Source organism: Opisthocomus hoazin, chromosome 14 (genome assembly GCF_030867145.1).
Source record: "Opisthocomus hoazin isolate bOpiHoa1 chromosome 14, bOpiHoa1.hap1, whole genome shotgun sequence".
NCBI lineage: Eukaryota > Metazoa > Chordata > Aves > Opisthocomiformes > Opisthocomidae > Opisthocomus > Opisthocomus hoazin.
This window is the reverse complement of record NC_134427.1, coordinates 21,372,040-21,396,056: the sequence shown is the minus strand read 5'-3', so window position 1 is coordinate 21,396,056 and position 24,017 is coordinate 21,372,040. Positions and strand designations below refer to the sequence as shown.

Below are 24,017 nucleotides of genomic sequence, written 5' to 3'. Positions count from 1 at the left end.
CACAGACATCGCTGTCAGACGAGAAGAGGGGCCCCAGCCGGCTCAAGTCCCCCTCGCAGGGTTCGGGGGCCCCAGCCATGAGGGGAGCCCGGCCAGAGGGGAAGCTGCGAGCTGCCTTGGAGAACTCCTTTGGCTAACACCGCTCAGCCACAGCCCCTCTGGGATCCAAATAACACAGCAATAGTTAGGAAGATAGAGATATGCCATGGGTTACATTTCCAACAGCTTATGTACTCCCGCCTGATCAGCATGCCGAGCTGTGAGGAAGCCGTAATGCTCTGTGTGGCATTTTTCATCACGTAAAGATTTCTTCAAAGCTACCAGAGCTTGACTACTGATGCTCCTGCCTTGACGGAGAGTTGTAAGCTCATTTGTGGGGGGAAAAAGACAGACAGAAAGGAAGAGGACAATTGGCTTAACGCTGATTTTTAATGAGGCAAGCTTTCTCTAGCCTGTGCTTTGACGTTCCTTCTGACCAGGGTTCGCTTTCAACGACAGAGGTGACATTTCTCTGTCACTAATCTAATTCTTCACCATAATTGCATTCAGCAGAGCGTGGTCTGAACAGTGCCGCCCAGTGGCATCATTCAGGAGGATGAACAGAAATTCTAGGCTTACGGCTTCCATACATCCGTGTCCTTCAGTATGCCCTTTTCAACATGGGAGTTTGACCAGGCAAAATGTGGGCATCGTGACCCTTTGCCTGGGATAGCCTGCACAGACAGGCTGGCCGACACTGCAGCATCTTTCGAGTGATTTCAAATGTTTCTGCATGCATTGCTGAGACAGCCTTCGTGCATGCAGTCTATGTACATCTGCAGGTACCGGGCATTCTGGATTGATCCGGCCTGCAGCCCATGCTCTCAGCTATGTCATACCTGTCTGGTATTTGGACATGCGCCACATGGCACATCCTGCGTGTGGATAAAAGAACCCTGAATTGTGGTATCGCAGTATTCGACATAGCTCTAGTGCTATCTCACTGCTGCGTTTCTTATTGATGTATCACATAGTATCCCGGCTGTCCAGCCCTTACTCTCTCTATTTGTCTTCTTAACAAATACATTTTCATGTTAGATTAATCTCATTAGAAGCGGTGGGAGATAAAAACGTTTCCAAACTTTCTTGTGTTTGAGATATTATCTCTGCTGCCCATGGGTAACTGCTCCTCTCGTGACTTCTGCTTCCAGTACCACATGTCCTACGCTGACAAAGAACGCTACGAAAATGAAGAAAGGCCGGAGGTGCAGAGGCAAATTCTCGCCGAGATTGCAAGGAGGTTGCCGGTGTACACCAGGACAGGGAATGGAGGTCAGCTACGCAGAGAGCTTTGTTTCACTGAATCTAACCAGGCACGCTGAAGCAGCCTGTGCTGGCAGAGATGATCCTGCCAACCAACATGGCGTTCCTAATGCCCCTGCATGCCGCCAGTCATTCCTGTGCCTTTTCTCTCAGGCTTTATGTTTGGGAAAAGAAAAAAGCCTTGAACACTTCTGTTCATCCTCAGCGCAGTGCCAGGTGCTGCCTCTGAGAAACAATGCCTTACCCTTTGCATTGACCGAAAGAACACAAGTAGTTAGGAAATAAGCAGAATAGTAACTAACATGAGAAAAAAGAATACTTTTCTGTTACTTGGTGTTAATGTGTCTTTAATTTCAGGTGTTCGATTCTGTGACAGATGCCAGCTGATAAAGCCTGATCGTTGTCACCATTGCTCCGTCTGTGCTATGTAAGTTCCTGGCTTGTTTTTCACCGCAGTGAATGTTGTCACCACTCAGTTATGTGACCGGGCTGGTCCTTCGCGTGTCGTTCCACACGTAAAGGTACCCAGGTGCCTCCGTTCCAGCCGCAGTCAGCAGCGCACGCTCGGGTGTGACAGCATCGGCATTTGCAGTTCTGCGATTTGTGGCCCTGGAGCGTTGGCAGTTCCCACACCTACAAGCGTAGCAGCGTGAGGTGGCCAGAAAGCGTGCCATCTGGTGAAAGTGAAGTGGCAAAATTTGCAGGGAAAGTATTAATATCAAATATATTAAGTACCTTACTAGCCTTAAAAGTGTAGGAAAAAACAACACGATATGCATTAGCACAGAAAATGGAAATTCTGTAGGTGATTTTTTGCTCAGTTCATGATAATGGAATATTAAAATAATTAATTATAAAATTTTCCACCAAATACCACACAGCCATCAGATATTGTGGGTATACACATATATACGCAATGCTAGATTTTTCAGTGCAGATAATTTGCTCGTGTCTCAGCCATTTTAATTCTCAGTGAGGGGATACCAACTATGCTATCACATTTCCATTGTGGCAATAATTTGCCAGATATTTATCTTTAACTTTCCTTTAGCTTTAAACAAGCTTTAGCTTGTTTAATTTGATCCCGTTACTTCCGGCACGCCTTCCTTCAGGCGTCGTTACCAATTGCTCACCCATCTTAAATATTTCCAGCGTTGGGTATAGTCAGCGCTGAGCTATCTGTCAGCTAAGCTGCTAGCATTCGGCACTTTAAATCCCTTTTTCAGAATGAATCGCCTCCTCTCCAGCAGTCTGCTGATGTGTTTTTTGTGTTAGATGAACGATGGAACGTCCTTTCCAATGTTCCATCAGAACGTTAAACGCTCCTCCTCCTGTTTCAGGAGAGGACTAGATTTCTTACGCAGTTGGTGCTTGCTTCAAAACCTTAAAACTGTAGTAGACAAATAGTGTGAGCTTGTACTAGAGTATGAACAGCACGACCAAATGCACATTTTCCATCTTCAGGTTTGGGGTCTTGAGAAGCACGTAACAGGTTCTGTCCCCGAGGCAGTGCACGTACAACCGCCCTCAGCGAAGCCAAGGCTGCGGTAACCCAGCTGTCTCAGAACGGGACCGTGAAGTCTGACAATCCACGTCTGCCGAGTGGTTTCGTGGATCTCCAGCAGAGAGGCACTGGAGCTGTGTCACCCACTGCGACGCCGCAGCTCAGGGCTCCTCTACCCACAGCTCACGGCTCCTTTACCCACGTGTGGGACACTCGGCGCAGCGCGTCCCAAGAGCTCGACGGGCTAGGAACACTGGGCCGGCGTCACAGGCTGAAGCGCGGCCTGCGCCGCCGAGCTCCCCACGTCGTCTCTGCCATCAGCCCGACGGCTGGGCCCTCGTGGTGCGCAGAAACCCGCAGCCGCGTATTTGCATTTCCTCGCACCCTGCCTCTCCTCCTCCTCCGACCCCGCACTGCCGCTCCCTCAGCTCCCAGCACCTCGGCAGGGCCCCGGACCCCCGCCACAGCCCAGCCCAGCGCAGACGAAGCCCCCGGCAGCGCAGCTCCCGTGCCATGCGACGGGCCCGGCGCTCAGCTTCCCCGGGGAGAACGGCAGGCTGGCGGGCGGCGGCGGGAGGCGGCGGCGGAGGGCGAGCCTCCCGCCCGGGGCCGCTGCCCGCCAGTGGGCCCGCACCGCCCGGTACCGCCGAAGCCCGCCCGCCTCCCGGCCCTGCGCTCCCGCCGCGGACCTTGAGTGGCGGCGCCGGCAGCCAATAGGGCGAGGCCGCACCGGCGCGCTCCCCCCCCCCCGCCCGCCCCGCGGCGGCGCAAGCGGGGCCGGGGCGCGCCCCGGCGCATGGAGGCGATGCCCTGCCAGAACCAGCGGCTCGGCCCGCGGCCGCAGGACGAGCAGTCCCCGGCGGCGGCGGCCACAGCGGGCGGCGGCTCCCGGCTGATCCGCTTCGCGGAGCCCGGAGAGGACAGCGGCTGCCCCAGCCCGGACAGCAGCAGCAGCAGCAGCAGCAGCGGGGCGGCGGCGGTGCCGATCCCCGCGGGGGAGGGCGGCTCGCCGCCTATCGGGCCGCAGCTGAAGCTGTTGCCCATGAACGATCAGCTCCGGGAGCTGCAGACCATCATCAGGGACAAGTGAGCGCGGCGGGGCGGCGGGCGGGCGGCGCCGGGGAGGCCGCGCGGCGGCGGGAAGCGTGGCCTGAGGCGGAGCTGAGGGGGGGGAGGCTGAGGGGGCATCGCCGCCCGCCGCCCCCCCCCGCCCCCTCAGGGAGCCGCAGCCCCGCCGAGCCCGCTCCCGGCCGGCCTCCAGCGCTCGGCGGCCGCCTCCCGAGGGATGTTGGCGGCTGCCCGTGGGCTCCCGTGCCGGGCTCCGCTCGGCGCGGCCATGTCTGGTGACGCGCGGCCGAGGGGGGGAAGGTGCGCGCCGCTCCCCGGGGGGGGGGGGGGCCTGGGCAGCCCGCTCCGCCCGGGCCCTCGGTCACCACGGCCTTAGTTCCGCGGCTGCTCAAACCCCTGACGGATTATTTTTTCGCGCTCCCCAACGCGAGGTTTCTGCTTGTCCCCGCACCGGGAGCGGCTCCGAGCTCACCCGCCGCACCAGCACAGGCTGGGCGGAGAGCGGCTGGAGAGCAGCCCTGAGGAAGAAGGACTTGGGGGTGCTGGTGGGTGAGAAGCTCAAGCTTTCTTGGCCCAGAAAGCCAGCCGTGCCCTGGGCTGCATCCAGAGCAGCGTGGCCAGCAGGGCGAGGGGGGGGATTCTGCCCCTTCACTCCGCTCTTGTCAGACCCCACCTGGAGTCCTGCGTCCAGCTCTGGAGCCCCCAGCATAGGAAGGGCGTGGATGTGTTGGAGCGGGGCCAGAGGAGGCCATGGAGGTGATCCAAGGGCTGGAGCACCTCTCCTATGAGGACAGGCTGAGGGAGCTGGGGCTGTTCAGCCTGGAGAAGAGAAGGCTCCGGGGTGACCTTAGAGCAGCTGCCAGTACCTGGAGGGGCTACAGGAAGGATGGAGAGGGGCTTTTCACAAGGGTGTGTGGTGATAGCACAAGGGGGAATAGCTCTAAACTAAAAGAGGGCAGATTTAGATTAGACATCAGGAAGAAATTCTTCACCATGAAGGTGGTGAAACACTGGCCCAGGCTGCCCAGAGAAGCTGTGGCTGCCCCCTCCCTGGTAGTGTTCAAGGCCAGGTTGGATGGAGCTCTGAGCAACCTGGTCTGGTGGAAGATGTCCCTGCTTATGGCAGAGGGGTTGGAACCAGATGATCTTTAAGGTCCCTTCCAACCCAAACTGTTCTATGATTTTGTGATTGTCATGGCCGTGTGAAGGAGCGCGAAACCCATGAGGGAGGAGGGGGCAGCTCCCCGGCAACCTGTGGTGGCCTGGCGGCAGCTGAGTCTCCTCATGCTGCCGGGTACCGTGGGCTGCGGGCGGGTGAGCACGGACTGGGTTTAAGTGTTCATAGAATCATAGAACGGTTTGGGTTGGAAGGGACCTTAAAGATCATCTGGTTCCAGCCCCCCTGCCATGAGCAGGGACATCTTTCACCAGACCAGGTTGCTCAGAGCTCCATCCAACCTGGCCTTGTTTTGGCAGTTCTGCCACTTCGAAGAGGTTCCCCCGGCGCGATCCCTTGCTCCGGAGGTTAGCAGAGGACAGGTGCTAGGTTTGGGAATAAGCGGCAGGGAAATCATGGGAGTTTGAAGATTGGGACTGCCGCATTGAGGAAAATGCAAGTCTTTGCAGTCTGTCTTAGTGTGGGTGGGAGGCTCGAGGTTGGTTGGGAGAAAATAGATCACAAGGGCAGCCTGAGATAGCTAGAAATAAGAAAAAGACTGGAGAAAAGTGGGACTAGCTGAATCACAGAATCCCAGAATGGTCGCGGTTGGCAGGGCCCTCTGTGGGTCACCCAGTCCAACCCCCTGCCCAAGCAGGGTCACCCACAGCAGGATGCACAGGACCTTGCCCAGGCAGGTCTTGAATATCTCCAGAGAAGGAGACTCCACAGCCTCCCTGGGCAGCCTGGGCCAGGGCTCCGTCACCCTCAGAGGGAAGAAGTTCTTCCTCATGTTCAGCTGGAGCTTCCTCTGCTTCAGTTTGTGCCCGTTGCCCCTTGTCCTGTCGCTGGACATCACTGAAAAGAGTCTGGCCCCATCCTCCTGACCCCCACCCTGCAGATGTTTAGAGGCATTTCTAAGGTCCCCTCTCAGCCTTCTCTTCTCCAGGCTGAACAAGCCCAGCTCCCTCAGCCTCTCCTCGTAGGAGAGATGCTCCCATCCCCTCCTCATCCTCGTAGCCCTGCGCTGGACTCTCTCCAGTAGCTCCTCATCTTTCTTGAACTGGGGAGCCCAGAACTGGACACAATGCTCCAGATGGGGCCTCACTAGGACAGAGTAGAGGGGGAGGAGACCCTCCCTCAACCTGCTGGCCACACTCTTCTTAATGCACCCCAGAAAAAGCTGAAACAAAAGTGAACTGAGGTCAGGTGTTTGAGGAGCAGGGAGTGGAACAAAGTAGGCCAAAAGTTTTGGAACAAAAGTTGGGGATAGCATAGAGACTAGATCATGGTGGGCTGGGAGAAACGGGAGAGAGGAGGGAGGCAGATGGGGAGAGAACAGTTTGTTTACTTAGGGCACATTCCCCGCAAAGGAGACTGCCTTTTTTGAAGGAATTATTTTCCTTTGTTAGCACTTTGTGTCCCCGAGAGTCCTTGCTGCCACCGTACCTGGTGGGACACGAAGGCGTTACTGCAGTTTGACAAACTTTAAGCTGAAGAGCAGAAACCCGTGCAGAATTGTGCCCCACTGCTGAACATCCAGTCCCTAAGACTGAATGTCTTATTATGCCTTACGTAGCATCTCAGATGTTGAAAGCATACCTCCCACTGAGCACATTTGTAGCTTTGATTGTTCAGCACTTGGAAGGTGATGTTGTAGGGTATTAAATTTAGCATGCAACATAGGACAAACATAAGCAGCAGCCGTCTACTGAAGGCACAATTTACCTACTGTGGTGCAAGAACCACCAGCAGAGAGGGGTGTGAAATCAAGTTTATTGACAGAGCGATCAAGTTCTGAATAAACCCACCTCTTCCTGCAACAGATTGGCTTTCTGACATCTGCAATAACTAACGCACAGTTAGCACAGACACAGTTCTTCCCCTTGTTTCGTATCTGTCCGTAGTCTCTGTTTTGCTATTCCTGGCTCTTGAACTCTTAACTTTGTAGCTAATAACATTTTAATGCAAAACTAATGATCGTTTCTCCAAGACAATACCTACATTAATTTTATTACCTTACATGAGCCTTGTTACCTTAAACTAATTTTTTGGGGTTTTTTTTTTTAATCTTCAAAGCATTACGGAAAAGCATAATCTCATTGCAGGCAGGGGCACACAGAGGTCGTGCAGTCTCGATGTAAGGAGGGCAGCTGTGGCAAGACCACACAGAAGATCCCTGCAGGTGAGAATGTCTGCCTGGCAGTTTCCACGCTGAGCAGAAAGGGCAGTGTTAAGTGGGCTAAGCAGAGAAAATGAGAGTAAATCCAAACTAGGCTTGGTGATGGCCTATAAAAGGTTTTGAGGTTAGTGAAAAGGAAGTAGCGTACAGTTTTGATATCTGGGCAAGTACTAGCAATGTGGTTACTGTACCCAGTTAGGGTTTTTTATTATTATTTTATTGTAAGTAGGTTGCAAATATCTTTAGTAAGTTTCTGGTTACAGTGAACTTGTCCAGAAACCAGCAACTGATATTTTAACTTTAAAGAGAGTTTTTTAGAGTTGCGTCAGATTCATTGCGCAAGACTTTGGTAAGGGGAAGTATAGGATAAGACTTGTAGATTATGAATTACTCATAACATCTGCAGTGATAGCAAACTGTGCTCGATTCCGAGCGTGACGCTGCCATGGCAGTCATTGTCACTTCCAAGCTCCCTTCCCAGCCAGTGAGGAAAATTGGACAACAGCCTGCTCAGAAAGGCAGGTGTAGGCTTTGTATGTAAGGGCAGTAGGGAAACACGATTTTTATGTTCTGTCCCAGGAAGTCAGCTGCGTCTCAGTAAATAAGAGGCCTCGGACTGGCCTGATTTAGTGCCTGTCATGCAGAAAGATGCTAAACTGTGCTGAGCGGCAAGGGTGAGAGGGTTTCTTACTCACTGGTTAGAAACAGTTGCAGTAACCTTTCCTTGGCCAGGTGTAATGTGCCTTGAGACGACTCTGGACCACTGTAGCATTCAAACCAAGTGCTCAAAGAAACTCCTCAGAAGCAGTATCGTATTTGTGAATAAGCAGCTATACGGCCAAGAGGAGCTACTGGTCCAAAAATCCGATTTAGACTGACAAAAAGGTATGTTCACATCCACTGCTTGGGGAACGTGGAATAGCTGTGTCATCTACAGGGCAATTAGATACCTATCACTTAATCTTTCTTTCTGGATTGTAAAAAGAACAGGTAGCACCAGAGCTGCCTTAACTCAAGGAGGATACTTGGATTACTTAATCCTGCAGAAGATGGATGTTCCAGGTACGGCAATCATTTGAAAAAGTCGTGAAAAGGGCAGAAATTAAAAGGCAAGCTACTGGGAGGAGAGAAACAGAAGAAAAGTAGAGAAAAAAGCAGTCAGTTTAGGGCTATTAACTGTGAAGTAAGGAAGGGAGTGAAATAAGTAAGGGATGGATACTCCTAGTGCAATCCAAGTTAGAATCAGGCGTGCTTACATGGAGCTAGGGATGGTCAGGCCATTCGCAGAACACCTCACGGGCTCTCTTTTGTCCATGGTGTGAGCTGCTCAGAAAAGTGGAAAGCTCTTTGCTTGCTCCTGAGAGGATTCAGACAAAGAAATCACAGCCTTTCAATTGGAATAACTGTCCAGTTTATAAAAGAAAAAACCCACCTTCGTGTGGCTGGTCGTCGTGTCCTGTGGTGGGTTCGGAGACAGCTGGCTGAATCGGTAATGGCTGTATAATGGACTGAAATGACCATGTATTTCTTTTGCTTCGTTCAAGTTAACAAGAACGAGGTCTGTGTGCCAGAACTGGGGAGATGGATAGATCACCTCAGCTTGAGTGCGCCTGGGTTTGCTCGTTTCTCCTCAGTCTTCTTCACTTTTCCGTCTAGCGAACGCTTAATGGGTGGGCAGATGCCTTTTGCACTGTGTATTGGATATGAATTCTGAGTCCTCTTAACGGGATGTGAACTGATGCGTTTAAGTATTGAACGTTTGGGAACAAACAGCTACAGCCTCTTTTAAGGAGGGTATGATCTCAAAGTCATTTCTGGCCTGCACAGATCAGAACCAGGGATCTGGAAGCTGGAATGAGTAGTGCAGCCATTTGTAACATAGGGCTCTGGTTCCTGTAGAAGCAAATTTGTTAGCTCAGATTGGTAGTGTTACTTTAACTCCTGATTTAACAATAGACATGATTTAAACGTAGGTATTTAAAGGTTATTGTGTCTGTTACGTGAGATCATTCTGTTGTGTTTTGCTGAGGCTTCTTATTCCCTAGGGAACCGCCTGAACAAAATGGAAATGAAGACAGTAAAGCGGTAGGACACGCAATCCTGACTGCTATACAGAGCAGGATGATTCAGGAGCGTGTAACTCGCCTGTGATGAGTAAGGATTACTGCTGCAGGCGGGAAGGGTGGGACCCCTTTCACATACCACTTACCCCAGCCCTGGCACTGAAAAAGTAAAGTACTGAAGCACATTAAGTACTGAAGTGCTGCAGGTAGAAAGAGCAGGGTCCTGTTCCCCAGCTGCATCATCTCCCCTGAATGGCAGCAGTTCATCCAGTGCCTTAAATTTTCTTATAAAAGGCCTTTTACAAATTCTCTTTAGGGAAGCGTGCTTTTTCAGTCTTGCCTTCACAGTACCCTGGGGGTCTCTCAAGAAGTTCTTCTGTAAGGTAACCAGAGAAACAGGAGGTACTAAAGCGCGTCAGACCACGACCTGCATAGCCTGCAGCCGTTTGTAACTAGTACCAAGTGCTAAAGCAGGAAGAAACCCTGCAGTTAGCTTGTGTTACGGTACATTCCCCCAAAACATTTCTTCTCACCTCTGAAGACATGCACCTGACTTTAATCGTACATCAGCCATGCTTCCATACCTTCAGAAACAAAATGAAACTGATTTATGTTCTTTAACGCAAAGCTCGTGGTGTTAGCTGTGTCCTACAAGTCAAGTTTTAATGCCTCTCGTTTTCAGATGTTGTCTTGTTGCTTGATTAAGCAGCTGAAAAAGTTTCTAGTCTGCCATCAATCATTACTTTCTATACTTCTGTCTGGTATTTAAGGTGAGCAGTTACAGTGTTTTCACATAGCCTTTGTTTCTGGCCCCTAGCAATTCCCGTATGATGCAGGGCTTGAAATCTGGTCACAGCTTTCCAGCTGCTGGTGTACAAGAGGTCTGTTATTTTCAGCATTATTATTTGTCTCTGATTTTTATCCACCATTGTTTTCTGTTGTCCTCCTCCGCTCTAAAAACAGGCATAACTGACTAAGGGTGTTCAGTGAACTGTGCATGAAAACATCTGTGTCACTCTGCAGAGTAGTTAATGTAAAGCCTAGTAATCTGTATTAATAACTCACAGTATTTGCTCTAAACATGTATCGCTTTGCAGTCAAAACCGCAGTCTTGACATTGTTGGGTTTGTCCTGCCACCCAGTCATGAAATACGGCTACATTTTCTGAAGTGCCGTAGTCTAGCCTGGAGGAACCTCGACATGCCACCTACACACTTTGATACTTCCCTTTTTAAAAAATATTTATGAACACTTAAGATGGAAATATGAATCCCTTCAAAAATCTTCATAAATGAGTTCCTATGATTGTAGGGGTTTGGGGGTTGTTTTTTGCGGTTTTGGGCTTAGGGTGGGTTTTTTTGAACATTGCCTTTCTGGTTAATGTCAAAGTAGCAGAAAGTTATGAATATAGTGCCATTACCAGAAGGAAAAACAAACAATTTTTTTTAATAATGTGTCATTAGCACAAGGAAGGAAATTAGATTAGGCTGACACTCTTTAAAACTCCTTTTTTTAATGTCACTAAGTTACCAGTTGCCCAGGAAATAAGCAAACCTCTTGACTTTCACTCATGTAAACATAAGATGTTGCAGAATCTTGGATATTAACTGCAAATCTCTTTATGGTATTCTAAGCAGACATCCAGAGTGTTTGAAAAGGAGAGAGAGGTATTTCTGCTGTGATTAATAGAAAATTTCACTAAAAAGTACCTTCTTACGATGTTGATGCTTTGTCTGAGTGTTTCTAAGGCTGGCATACTCTAAGCGTTGGCTCCTTGATGGGAAATCTGTCCTGCTCTTGCTTAGTGAGAGTTGGTCTTGAGATGGGAAGCAAGGTGTTAAAATCTGCTTTTAAAACTCAGGCTGTTTGGATGGCCTGCTTCCACAGCAGGTAGCAGGGGGAAGGGAGCTTATTCCATCTTCTGAATGGGCCAAAAGCAGCGCAGCCACCTGAGCAAAATGTTGCAGGCAGAGGTGTTTTCATGGGAATACTCGTTAATCCCTGCTCATTTGAGTCTTAAATTCGCTAATCTAGTCACACTGTGAATAAATTCCAGATAAGATAGGACCTATATCCTGCTTATCGGGTGTGTTAACTCCGTCTCAGGGCTTGGGATCTGCGGTATCCTTGTCCCATGGTTTCTGATTAACTTAAGAACGGGCGGAGCAAAGCTCTCTGGCTCAGACCTGTGAGGAATGTACCAGGCTGGTGCACACCTGAGCTTGTGAGGTGTTCTGGAACACAGCTGGAACGGCAGTACCATGGGAAACCTGCAGAATATCATCTGTACGTTCTCATGCTTCAGTTGCCGCTGGTGCAGTGCAGCAGCGTTGGCAGTTGTAAGAGGCAAACCCCTGCGTTAGCTCACTGTGTCTCAGTCTGGGCCACCGAGCAGGGAACCCATGGAGCAGAATCTCCGTGGGGTAAATTTTGTATATGGTAGAAGACTTTTCTCTGAACTGCCTTCAGAATACATTGTCCTTGAATTAATATGATATTTAAGCAATGTTCTTGAAATTATTCCCCAATTTAAAATTTAAATTGTTACCTTTTTCAGGAAATCCAGTAGAGGAGACTTCGTATTTTCTGCTGATCGTCTGGTAGGTGAAGAATTTCTTCCTCTTGATATTGTACTTTGTAACTCTTCCATAAAATGGGTCTTTCGGGCTAGAATAATGGTGGTGCGAGAGCAACTTTCCTACACAAAGAAAATTGCTGTTAGACAGTAACTTTCTGCGTAGGGACTTCTGTTCTCTGTTATGGACTGCTTTCATCTCAGAGGGTTCCAGAAACCACGTTATTATCAAACACAACTACTTCAGGACAGAGAGCAGTAGTAATAAGAGAGTACTGGTTAAAAACAGATGCACAAAGGCTAGAGATAATTCAGTTTTACTTTGAAACAGTACTTTTGATCTTGTGAACAGAGCTGTACAATTTCTTACAGTCTGGATGTTAGCAATTGCTCGCATGCAGAATTGCCTCCTGGCATTTGTTGGGTATTACATTAGTAGCTCTGGGTGCATCCACGCTGGGAATTTGTTCTTAGCCATATGGTAGTTACTATCAGGGACAAAGCAATTTGAAGTTTTCACACATTTTAGTACGTCAGAACAAAGACTGTTGGGAATGCAGCATCTATCTCATTTCAATAACATGCTTAAAGAAAACCACAACGCCCCCACATCATCTTCCTTGTAGTCGGGAGGGTGTTTGCTGTTTGCAGACCCACGTTCATTAACAAGGAAAGTCGTCTTTCCCTCTCTAGCAAAGATGAGCTCAGAGACCAATTACCAGCAGCATTTGCTGCGGCAGGCAGGGTTCGTGTGAGGAGCCCAGTCTTAACCCACGTCTGATCCAGGCTTCCTCAGGGCTTAGCTATGACCACAGCCTAGGACTGTGACTGCAGGGCTTTTTATCTTTGCAGCTTTTCTACTTCCCCTCTTGCTTTTCCCGTCGTGAGGATGTTTCTTGCGTTCCCATTCACCAAGAACAGTAAAGCCCCAAGCTAGCAAACGCCATCACTTGTAACTCGCAGACCAAGCGACTGACTGGAGTGCCTTCTTGGCCAATAGCACTGCGTAACGGACAGGCAGAAGGTCGCAGCCCCAGCTTCGTTCTGTGCCAGCGGTTCTCAGCAGGTGCATTTCAATAGACACGTGTCCTTTACAGTTCACTGGAACAGCCCAGGAAACACCCACCACCTGTGAAAGACCAGCTCAACTACGCGTCGTTCTTCCTGGGGTTTGTGGTTTCAGGTTCTTCAAGTGCTTAAATGTGCGAATAAGATTGAGGAAGCCACCAAAGGCAAACACCAGCACTCGCACGCGTTTACAGGCTGCAGGTCTCCAGTGCCCCCTCCCCACCAGGACTCCTTGCACAGGAAGGGTTTCTGGCTAATGTTCGCATTTTACCTGTATGAGACTCCCATCGTGCTGCACCCTTTGAGGAGCGTTCATTCATTCCTGCCGACCTCTCTGAATGAAAGAGAAGCACGATATTCCTAATCTGCATTTTCAAAGAGGGATAAACAATGGTTATTCTAATACTGACAGGAAAACCCTCAACAGTCTTGACTGTACCTTGTTGCCATTAATTAATGCGAAGGACCTCTCCCACATACCTTCTCGCTTTACTTGGAGGTCCTGCGCCATTCTGAGGGAAGCACTGGCTTTTTATCCCTCGTTGTTAGAAACTGCAGCTTCCAGGCAGCGGGTGAAGTTCAGGCCCTCGTACCAGCATCTTGTGCAAACAGGGAGCTGCTCTTCACAGAAACGCCTCTCCTTGCTGGCCGCGCAGGTGTTTGCTACGGAACCTGCTGGTCTGGTGTCCATTTTGTAGGAGGAATTTTATACAAAACAGTACCTAGGACTATCTCATTTTCTGTATGCTGTTGCTAGGTGTGGTGAAAAACAGTAACAGTTTCATGTGGGATGTGGTGTCTGCTGGACTTGGTGGGATGCAAACATAGTTAAGACTTGCTATGTTTTCCACCCAGTTAGTAAACAGAGCTTAATGGAAGGATGCAATACAGGAAGAGAAGAAACACGCATGGGATTGCAGGGTGACAAAATACGTCTTGTTGCAGAGAGAAAATGAGAGTGGAGTTAAGCTTGCTGCTAGCTTGGCAGTTGTTAGTGGCAGTATCTCGCAAGGTCACCACAGGAAGAGGTCTTAAGGAGGGATTCTAAAGCTGATGAATTTCTGGTGGCACATTTTTTTTGCCTGGCAGTTTGTTTCCCACTTAATGGGCTGACACAAAAGAAACGTTCAAAGATACTTGCTAGAGAAAGGAGTTAACAGGCCGTAAAGGTCAGCAGGGAGTTTCTGAAAGCCAGCGCTGTGATCCTGAAGCTGAAAGGCATGGGGTTAAAGTCATGAGGATGAAGACAAGGGGGAGAGGCAGCTGTGGGAAGCAAGCCTCTAGCACAGGAGGCAATCAATCCTTACGACTTGCAGTAGCAGGTACCTGGACAGGTAGACCTCAAAGCGGTAGCGAGACCAATTTGAGAAGCACTGGCAGACAACTGCTCTCAGTGCAAGGGGCTCACACTGAACCCTTGTACGTGTGCCCAGCACCCACACGCTGTGGCAGCATTTAATTGATGACACCGTGCAGGATTGCTGTAGCACTAGTGAGACGCTCACAAAGCCTGCAGCACTTTTACTGAGACCACCTGGGGATTTTTTCCAAAGCCTGCTCAGCAGGAGGCACACAGTAAGCTAGTCCAGCCCTGTGAAGTTCAGCTGCGGCTGCACAAGCTGAGCGGTGGTGTGGGCTGAGACCAGGCGAGGAAGAGGAGCCATCTCCCAGAGGCACGGAGGACATCGCATGTCCGGAGCTTTGCCAAGGACCAAGGAAAATTGACTTGCAGCTGGGATACAGGCGGGCATTTGTTGTTTACGCAGCGCTGACCTGCAGCCCCAGTCCCCAAGTACAGTGGTGCTCCTCAGCAGAAGGCAGGTTGTGTGGTTTGACTGCAGGTCTGAGGCTGAGGAATCAGCTCGTTTCTCAGCCCAACCAGCAACTCCCTACATAACACCAAACAGGTCACGTCACCTTTCTGCCCACCTACCACTCTTTCGGGGGGGTGATAACGCGTGCTTTAACAGTGGGTTGAAGTGCTGAGGTGCAGAGAGCTGTATGGATACAAAGCATGGCTGGCAGCCCCACCGTTCTGCCTTCCCTTCAGCTTCACGACGTAACAGGTTAGAGGATCCACAGAGGTCCCTTCCAACCCCTACCATTCTGTGATTCTGTGATCCCACTAGGAATTACTGTGATCCTAGAAATTAGATGATGCATGGCTATCACATAAAATAGTTATGCTACTGTCTTCCCATAAATAAGGGAAGATAATAATGGTCACTCCAGAATTTATTTAAATTCTAGTTTCTTGGCATTTAAATGCTTCACCTTTTTCCAAATTGCAGGCAGGCAGAAGAGTTGCAAGACGCAGCTGCTGAGGATCACAGATCCCTTTTGGTGTGGCTCTAAAAGGGCTCCTGTTTTTCCAGTGCTGTCCGGGCAGAGCAGCACCGCTCTGACTGCACCCTGGCTGTTTCCTTACTCCGTGATTACACCGCTGCTAACTGAGAGTGCTGGCAGCCACCCGCTTTCTGTACTTGCCTATATCCACATTTCTCTGTTCACAGCCTCAGAGGAACTGGTCAAACCTGATTTCCTCAGTGGTATTTGAGTGTGGTAAGGAGACTTTATTCACGTGCTTAGCTGCCTGAGAAAAGGTAGATTACACTAACGTTTTCATACCCTTGACATGTTTACGTGGTAGTGAGCTGCAGCTGCTTGGACCTCTAGTAACTGTTGGTTTTGCTAACAGTTCTAGCAGGTCTTGTACTAGTGAAGGTTCAAAGCAAACAGTATTTCCCTTTGCTTACTGCAAAGGCTCTGGAGTAAAGCTTAAACGTAGAATTGTAATAAAGGAGTATGTTGACACATAATTTTGTATATCAGCATTAAATACTTAATCCAAAACTTCAGCATAACTCTGTAAGCCTTGCCAGTTTAACTAGGCCTGCTAGAATGTAATGTCCCTTTTAGCTTTTTTTTTCCCCTCCAATTAAAAATAGGTTTTATTTTTGTTGTTGATAACTTTAATTAATGGCTTTAATTTCTGGTCAAACTCTTCTACCTTGGGACCAAAGCTTTACTTGCCTGCTTCATGTGGGGCCAGCAAAATACCGGTTTGAGCTTCCAAGCAGCGGCAGCCACCTCTCTGGGAGAGAGCAGGGCTGCTGGCTCTCAGGGCCAGAGGTGGGAATTACAGTCCCCAGGCGTGGGGGTGGCAGAAAGCATAGTGCAGAAATAAAAGTTTTACCAACCCTGGCAAGTTTACAGAAGAATCCTTCCCAGCCTCTCTATAAAACTGATACGTGTAGTAAAACGAAGGACATTATTTGACTGTAGACCTTCACTAGTTTACTCTAAACGTTTGGCAGATAATGTGGAGCGGTGCTAAGCCTGTCAATATGACAGCAGGATGAAAAAAAGGCCTTTCTTCCAAACCTGGTTCATAGATTGGATTTTTGGTGGAATAACTTTAAAAAAAAAAAAAAAAAAAGGTGTACAAATGTCCCAGAAACCTAAAATGAAATCCAGGATTTATTGGCTTGTTTCTGTGAGAAGATTTGTCTTTCGGTAGAAGAGCACTGGTGCCTTCAGTCTCAGGATTAAAGTGACTTAGTCAAAAGACACAGTCATAAACCCTACTTGCAGAGAGACAGGAAGAAGAGGAGGAGGAGGAGGAAGGTAGCAGAGCTGGCTGCTCTACATATGCTTCCTGGAGCCACCAGCCATGCAGCGGGCCAAGCACAAAGGGCACTGACAGTTCAGCGGGACCCGTTTCCCACACGCAGTTTTGCTACAGTGGAGATACCACCCCGTGAAGTGTTTGTGCTCCCGCTGCATGCCGGCTGCACCCTTTGGCCCCTGCGCTGATTTGGTCTGACCACCGCCTCTGAACGTGGCTGCCACAAACCCAGCTCTAGGAAAAAACTGTCATACTAAAATGACTAACAATATCTTCAAAGAGGGATTGTAAATTTAAGGGACCGTTTCTGATTCCTAGTAGAGGCTGCCTGTGTGCTAGGAACTGGGGCAGAATGGAGGAACAGAAAAAACCCTCCGGTCTGCCCTGCCCTGTGTCTGGAGTGAGAAATGTCTGAGGTGAGCGGTATACTTGCTCAGTCCCAGGAGCAGTCACCTCATTTCTGCCATCGTACGGTGACTTTTGCTCAACAGGTTTCATCTTCGGCTTGGCAGTAGCTTTCGAGAGCAGTTCTGGCCTGTGAATCTTTGGCTCTCCCTAGCAGGGAGAATTTTTACCTCTTCAATACCAGAGCATCTTTCACGGGCGCTCATTCTGGGCTCAGGTGAATACGTGTCAGTAGCGTTGCCTGGGGTACAGCTGCAGGGCCAGCAGCGGGGAGAGCTGGAGGTTTTGTGGCCACGCGGAGCTGGAGGGCTGTGTGTCCTACCAGCCGCACCGCCAGCAGAGATGTCCCTGCCAAACTGGGCCATCGGCGCCGTGTGAAAGCACCGGTGCTTGGCAGAGCATCCCGCAGGAACCACAAGAAGGTGGTGATAAAGAGGTTTCTGGATCTGCTGACTTGTCTTCGGGCACTCCATGGTGCGTTTACATGGCTGCAGCTTCGGTGGCTGTTCTGGCAGCCCCGCTGCAGTTCAGTCCTAGAAATATGGATGTGAAAATAGACCTCGGAGCCTGGCTGATGGAGAACCGAGAGAGGGTGGTGTGTGGTGCCTATGCCTGCCAGATATAAAGTCATTTTTGATCGCTGATGAACTTCTTCCCCTTCCCCAATTTTGTTTTGTAGTGCCTTCATTTGATTTGTGGAAAAAATGTAGGCATCACCCCCCCAACAGGTCTCTAAATCAGTCCCTAACTACGATTAAAGGGGCCCTTTTAGACCTTCTGGGCTGTTAGGTGCTCGCCTGGTACTTGTACAAACTACTGACACGTGGTATCTTATCTCCATAGATAACAAATCCCTGTAAGCTGACTGATCTCTTTGGTTCTGCAGATCAGGCTTGTGGTTGAAGAGGGACTGAATCAACTGCCATACACAGAATGTACCGTGACCACTCCAACAGGTAGGTGGGAAGTTAGTTAAGTTTCTACTACCTCAGGGAGGACTAATTAATAAAAAAAAACTAACAAAAAAAATATGGAAGTGTTACAAGAATCATAGAATATCGTTGGAAGGGAGCCATAAGAATCAGCGAGTCCAACCCCCTGCTCCTCGCAGGACTGCCTAAAACAGAGCCCTGTAACTAAGAGCGTCGTCCAGACGCTCCGTGAATGCTGGCAGGTCAGGTGCTGTGGCTGCTGCCCTGGGGAGCCTGAGGCTGGAACAGTTTAACCTTCAGGGTAGGGTACGGAGTTAAGGGCCCTTCCGGTATTTAAAAGGTGCGTGACAATCCAGTTGAGCAAAACATAGTCTCATATAGTTGTTATTTTACTAAGGTTTTAAATTGGTCTTGCAAAACCGTGATGAATATTTACCAGTGTATGTGCAGGATCAGTTTACTTGCCCATACTGCATTGTTGAATTAAAACTGACGTCATTTCACATGCCCGTTAACGAACTTGGCCCAAGCACACCTGTGAGACACACACCAGGCGAGTCCTTGTCCCCCTGAGAATTTCATTTGCGTTTCTGCAGGGTGAGAGCAGCTCTGCACGTTCACCCCCTCTTCCCCTCTGCCCTTCACAGTGAATCATTTGTGTGTCTTCACTTTTAGTTAGAGAAAAGATGGACTGAAAACGCTCAGTTGTGAAACTAGACAGAGTTTAGGAAGGAGTCGGGAGCCGCGATCGCTTACCTTTGCTCCTGTTGAACAACACGGCAGCTGCTTTGCTTCTTGAGCGGCGGCGGCACATCTGTTCCGGGTCAGTCGGTGATGACCGATGGCCATCTTCTCTCTGCGTTACACAGCGTGGCTGCCAGGTGCCCTGCAAATCGCATCGCTCGGGAGCTCTGCAGTTATCTTTGAGTGGGCCACTGCCCAGGCCGTGGGCAGAGTCTCGGCGCTTGCCCTCCGAGCGCATGGCGCCTTGCTGAGCAGGCTTCGTTTCCTGCCGTTCCTCCTAGCCGCGCCGCCGAGGGAGTCGGGCTGTGTGAACCTCTCGGCTCTGCTGTCAGGGCTTGCCCTCTCACTCCCACACCTGTGCCCTGTGAGGAGCCGAAATGGCCTCAGCCATGCTCCTCCAGTGGGACATGGCCCCAAGAACTCCGCTGCTCCTGCATGAATTCCTGCCTGTCTGTGCCGAGCTCCTCCCCTCCACGCATTTGCCCAGGTGATTCTGGTCTTGGGGCCCAGCAGCAGAACACCCCTCACAGACATCAGTGACCCACCTCATTCCTTCTCCTTTAAGGGAACCTTTGGACTTTTTTTCGGGCAGGCAGCGGAGTATGCAAGGCCTGTGAGGAACATCACCACATGTTCTTCCCAGCAGTGGTGCTGGGCAAGCTGATTACTTGCTTCTGGGGTTAGATCTGGAGAACAGCGGCTGGGACAGTCCCGCTTTGCTGTCTTTGAACTCACAGGAGACCTGAGCTCACAGCAGCGGTGACCGTAGCTCTCCCATATGAATGCCATTGCCCACGTTTTTCTGTCAGTGCTCAGGAGCACAGGGACAGCAGCTTTGTAGCATCACGGCTCAGTTCTGCCTCTGCCACCTGCAGCACTGCACCACCGTTACTTGGCAGCGTAGGGGACATCCCTTTTACCTTAATTTTGCGTAGTGTCCTTCACTTAAAATAACCACAGAACACCTGAGTTATAAAACACGTACTTGGAAAGGGTCACTGCTGCGCCCCTTCGCCGTCACCACTTTTAAAGGTGAAAAAAACACCAGTTTGTTACCAGTGGTGGGTTTGGCCCCATTCCCATTGCTTGGCTGGGGGCTCGGGTGTGCAGGTTGGATCGCGCCGCTTCTTGAGAGACGCGGAGCCCGCTGCTGTCCCCTGGGCGTGCAAGGGAGTCTTGGTTCCACTGAGCAGCTACTGGAGAGAGTCCAGCGGAGGGCTACGAGGATGATGAGGGGACTGGAGCATCTCTCCTACCAGGAAAGGCTGAGGGAGTTGAGCTTGTTCAGCCTGGAGAAGAGAAGGCTGAGAGGGGACCTTAGAAATGCTGATAAATATCTGCAGGGTGGGGGGTCAGGAGGATGGGGCCAGACTCTTCAGTGGTGCCCAGCGACAGGACAAGGGGCAACGGGCACAAACTGAAGCAGAGGAAGCTCCAGCTGAACCCGAGGAAGAACTTCTTCCCTCTGAGGGTGACGGAGCCCTGGCCCAGGCTGCCCGGGAGGCTGTGGAGTCTCCTTCTCTGGAGATATTCCAGACCCGCCTGGACGCGGTGCTGTGCAGCCTGCTCTGGGTGACCCTGCTTGGGCAGGGGGTTGGACTGGGTGACCCACAGAGGTCCCTGCCAACACCCACCATTCTGGGATTCTGTGACACCAAGGTCACTTACAGCAGTATCCCCCAAAGGGGCATGAAGATGGGGCAGAAGGGAGCAGTCACTGCCACTGACCTCTGGTTTCTTTCTTCTCACAGGGCACAAGTACGAAGGAGTCCGATTTGAAAAGGGAAACTGCGGAGTCAGCATCATGAGAAGTGGTAGGCAGCTCCTGGGCGCTGAATGAGCCCGAATTAAACGTTTTGGAAAGCCGTAAGAAATTGCCTTGCAAAAATGTGCAACAACACTTCCCTGCAGCAAAGTTTTACCCCAGCCTGCTAGTTGTCAGTCTTTCCTAGGTATCCTTGGTCACAGAACTTCAACTAATGTGTTTCATTAACTTGTCAGGAGACAAATAGCTGCAACAGATTCCACCTGGCCTCTTCTCCAGCAGCTGCTAACTGAGGGAGGCTGGGCCAGCTCTCCTCCCCTGTTTGCCACTGATGACTTCTGCTCAGAGACTGGTCTCCAGCCCAGCCATGCTCACTGGTGGCAGAGGCACTGGGATTTTGCCCCGCGCTGCGAAAACCTTTGTGTCTGTGGGGTAAAATCCTGCGGCTCCTCAGCCCCTGCACTGCGTTCTGCACCGCGGTGTCTCTGGGCAGAGCTCAGCGATGTTCTCCAGACCCCAGCGCTGGGTTTGACGCTGCCGGCTCTCGCCTTGGAGAGCTCAGCGCTGCTGCGCGGGAACACTGATACCCAGCAGCTAAGTAACACCACGTAGCCTCGTCATTCTGTCTGAACAGAGAAGACAGCAAAAGAGCTTCAAGGGCTTTTAACACTTAGAACTGAGGGAAATAAAAATCTCCTTTTTAGAACCTTCCCCAGTACAGTCCTGGGACGGTCTGTTTCATTGTCGCATCTTGCAGAGGTGCCATTTCTTAGCATGTAACCATTTGTTGTTGGGTTTTTTTGCTGCTCGTTTTGAGGAGAGGCAATGGAACAAGGTTTACGGGACTGCTGTAGGTCGATCCGCATCGGAAAAATCCTGATACAGAGCGACGAGGAGACTCAAAGAGCGAAAGTGTACTACGCTAAGTTCCCACCAGACATTTACAGGAGAAAAGTTCTTCTTATGTACCCAATACTGAGTAAGTGTCTTTCATTATTACGTACAGTTGGACTCACCTGAGCGGGGAGTGTGCTGAATTTAAAGGAAAATTTCCCAATTTTGGGGACTTTGATTAGGTTCTTTCCTTGATTTAGGTGACGCAGCAGGGCATTGGTCCGGCTGTGCCAGGAAACGTATCAGCCTGCACCGGCGTGAATGCAGAGCCAAGCATTCGGGCGTGCCTGCCTCTGTGAGAAAGGGGGAAGCATTAAGGCTTGACATAAATTTATTTTTTTAAATTGTGCCATGAGAAAAGACTCAAATACTATTTTTCTCATGCTATGAAATTTTTGATTAATATTATAATCCTAGAGGTAAATTATTGTAAAATTAAATACAGTTAATACTGCAAAAAAAAAAATCTGGTAAGCGTGGTAAGGAGTTTGTCAGGATGAAGTAACTTTTCCAGTCTAAGATTTAATTCTGGTTCTACACGTGGAGCTCTTAATTGCCATTTTACTATTTTAGATGAGCTTTCTTGCCTCAGGGCTTTAATCAAATCCAGCGGCTTCAGTGCTCACAGCCTGGCAGAGCTGGCTGTTTAGGAGCAGAGGTGAAGTCCCTTCATCAAGGGACCAAAGTTTGCTGCAATTACTACAGGCAGAGGTGACAGCTTTCCAGGGGAAAGGACAGCGTCATCAGCCAGTCACACACCATAAAAGTGAAAATCTCCCTTTTTCCCCTCTTAGGCACTGGGAATACTGTCATTGAAGCTGTCAAAGTTCTCGTGGAACACGGCGTACAACCAAGCGTCATTATCCTGCTAAGCCTGTTCTCCACACCTCACGGTAAGTTGGGGGGGACAGCGAGCGACCCCAGGTACGTTTAGTGGCAAGACTGACATTTGCCATGCGCTTCGGACGGCGGTGAAGAGCTGTTCCTTTGCAAATAACGACAGCAGCGTCGCTTTGCTAGAAAAGAGGGGTTTTCTTTTTTTTCCTGGCTGATTTGTAAAGCCAAGAACAAACAGCGACCCGTCCGGGTGGGCAGAGGCCAGGGCTAGCAGACAGGAGAAGGCCTGGTACAGCAACAGGCAGAACTGCAGACGGTAACGTATTCCTAAAAGCAGGAATTTGCGGCACTGCCAGGTAAGCAGAATGCTTCAGTGACTCGCAAAGCAGCGGCAGTCCTGCTGCTGCTATGAAAGGGGATCCAAAAACAGAACGTGTTTCTGTGCAGTAGGAAAATGGATCCTGTCCCTTGCTTTAAAAATTGGCCATGGCAGAAAGCACTGTCCAGAGTCAGCTGGACTGCAGAGAGCTGTTCGTGGCAGTCTGAAACCCTATTGGTGATTCGGTTGGGCGTATAAGTCTGTGGTAAAGAACAGAAAAAAACAAGAAACCCCCAAAAAGCAATCCACGAAATTCAGCAAGTTCTTCCTCACAGACGGTCAGCTAAGCCAGAAACACGAAGCGGAGATGCAGGAACAGAGCCTGACTTACCTTGGAATTCTGCTAATCATGATTTAACCTGTGGTGCTGAAATAGAGCCGCAGCGCGGTAGTCATTCTTGCCTTTGCCCTCTCTCTAAAGGTGCCAAATCCATCATCCAGGAATTCCCAGAGATCACCATTTTAACGACGGAAGTTCACCCTGTTGCACCCACACACTTTGGACAGAAGTATTTTGGAACAGACTGACACAGGTGGAACACACGGCTATGACTGGACGATGTTACCAGAGGGGTTTTTTCTACGTTTTCTTACTGTTGAGTTGGTCGAGGGCATGCTTAAAAATCGTTTATGGCCAAAGGGGGAAATACTTGACTTAGATTAGTTGGGGTCAGTCGCTGCCTGGACACGGACTGGGGTGCGCAGCGAAGCACCCTGCCGTTACAAAGCCAAGCATCTCAGTGCCGGGGTCATGTAAACCGCTCCACTCTCTGCTTTAACTTATTTATTCTTCTGTAGCCTGTCTTGTGGCTGCTTGCAAGAGCAGAATAAAACAGCTAAATGACAACGAAGGCGTGTCCTTCCTCTCTAGTGGCAGTACTTACGTCGCTGCAGGTCAACTGGTACGGCCACTCCCAGTGCTTCCACAGCACGGGGTGCGCACTTCGAACTCGCTGTAGTTCGTAGCGGCCACGCTGAATTTCTGGCAGAATTTTTCAGTCTTTGGGTGGTGGCCAAGCACTAAAGACACAACAGGTTGAATTTTGCTCTGCATAGATGCTTTTCAAACAGCAAAACGCCCACAGGTGCCCTGCTCGGTGGCACTGGACAGAGCAGCTCCCCAGGGTGGTGCAGGTGCCCTGGCAGGCGGGCGGGAGCAGCGCTGCCGCAGCCACCCGGTACGCATAGCGCTCAGGGTCTGCCTCCTGCAGCGGCTGTGGCTGCAGCGGCGTCGCCAGCCGTTCTGGCCAAGGGAGAGCTGCGGCAGGAAGCCGAACTGTTTCTAGCTCTCTGGGCAGAGCAGCAGGGCTTCCAGTCCACAGACAAACGCGGCCCTCGTGGCTTAGCACCCCTTCAGAACACTCGGCGCGGTAATCGTATCGATCAGATTAAAGGTAAATCTGCCGCCAGATTCTTCCTTTGGTTTTAAATCCCGTGACACCAAGTACCCAATATCCCACACTTAACCCAGCTCGTATCTTACCTCACTAGAACCTTGGGTAAATTTATTTGTAA

At 50.2% G+C, this 24,017-nt stretch overlaps 1 protein-coding gene across 1 annotated transcript; it reads left to right on the top strand.

Moving 5' to 3' along the window:
• The first annotated feature begins 3,577 nt into the window (after positions 1-3,577).
• On the top strand, positions 3,578-23,353 carry LOC104339112 (uracil phosphoribosyltransferase homolog). Its single transcript, XM_075435623.1, has 7 exons — positions 3,578-3,892; positions 11,833-11,875; positions 17,838-17,907; positions 20,379-20,441; positions 21,210-21,371; positions 22,081-22,179; positions 22,924-23,353. The coding sequence occupies exons 1-7, from the start codon at positions 3,603-3,605 to the stop codon at positions 23,028-23,030; spliced, it is 834 nt and encodes a 277-aa protein (XP_075291738.1). The 5' UTR covers positions 3,578-3,602; the 3' UTR covers positions 23,031-23,353.
• The last annotated feature ends 664 nt before the right edge of the window (positions 23,354-24,017 follow it).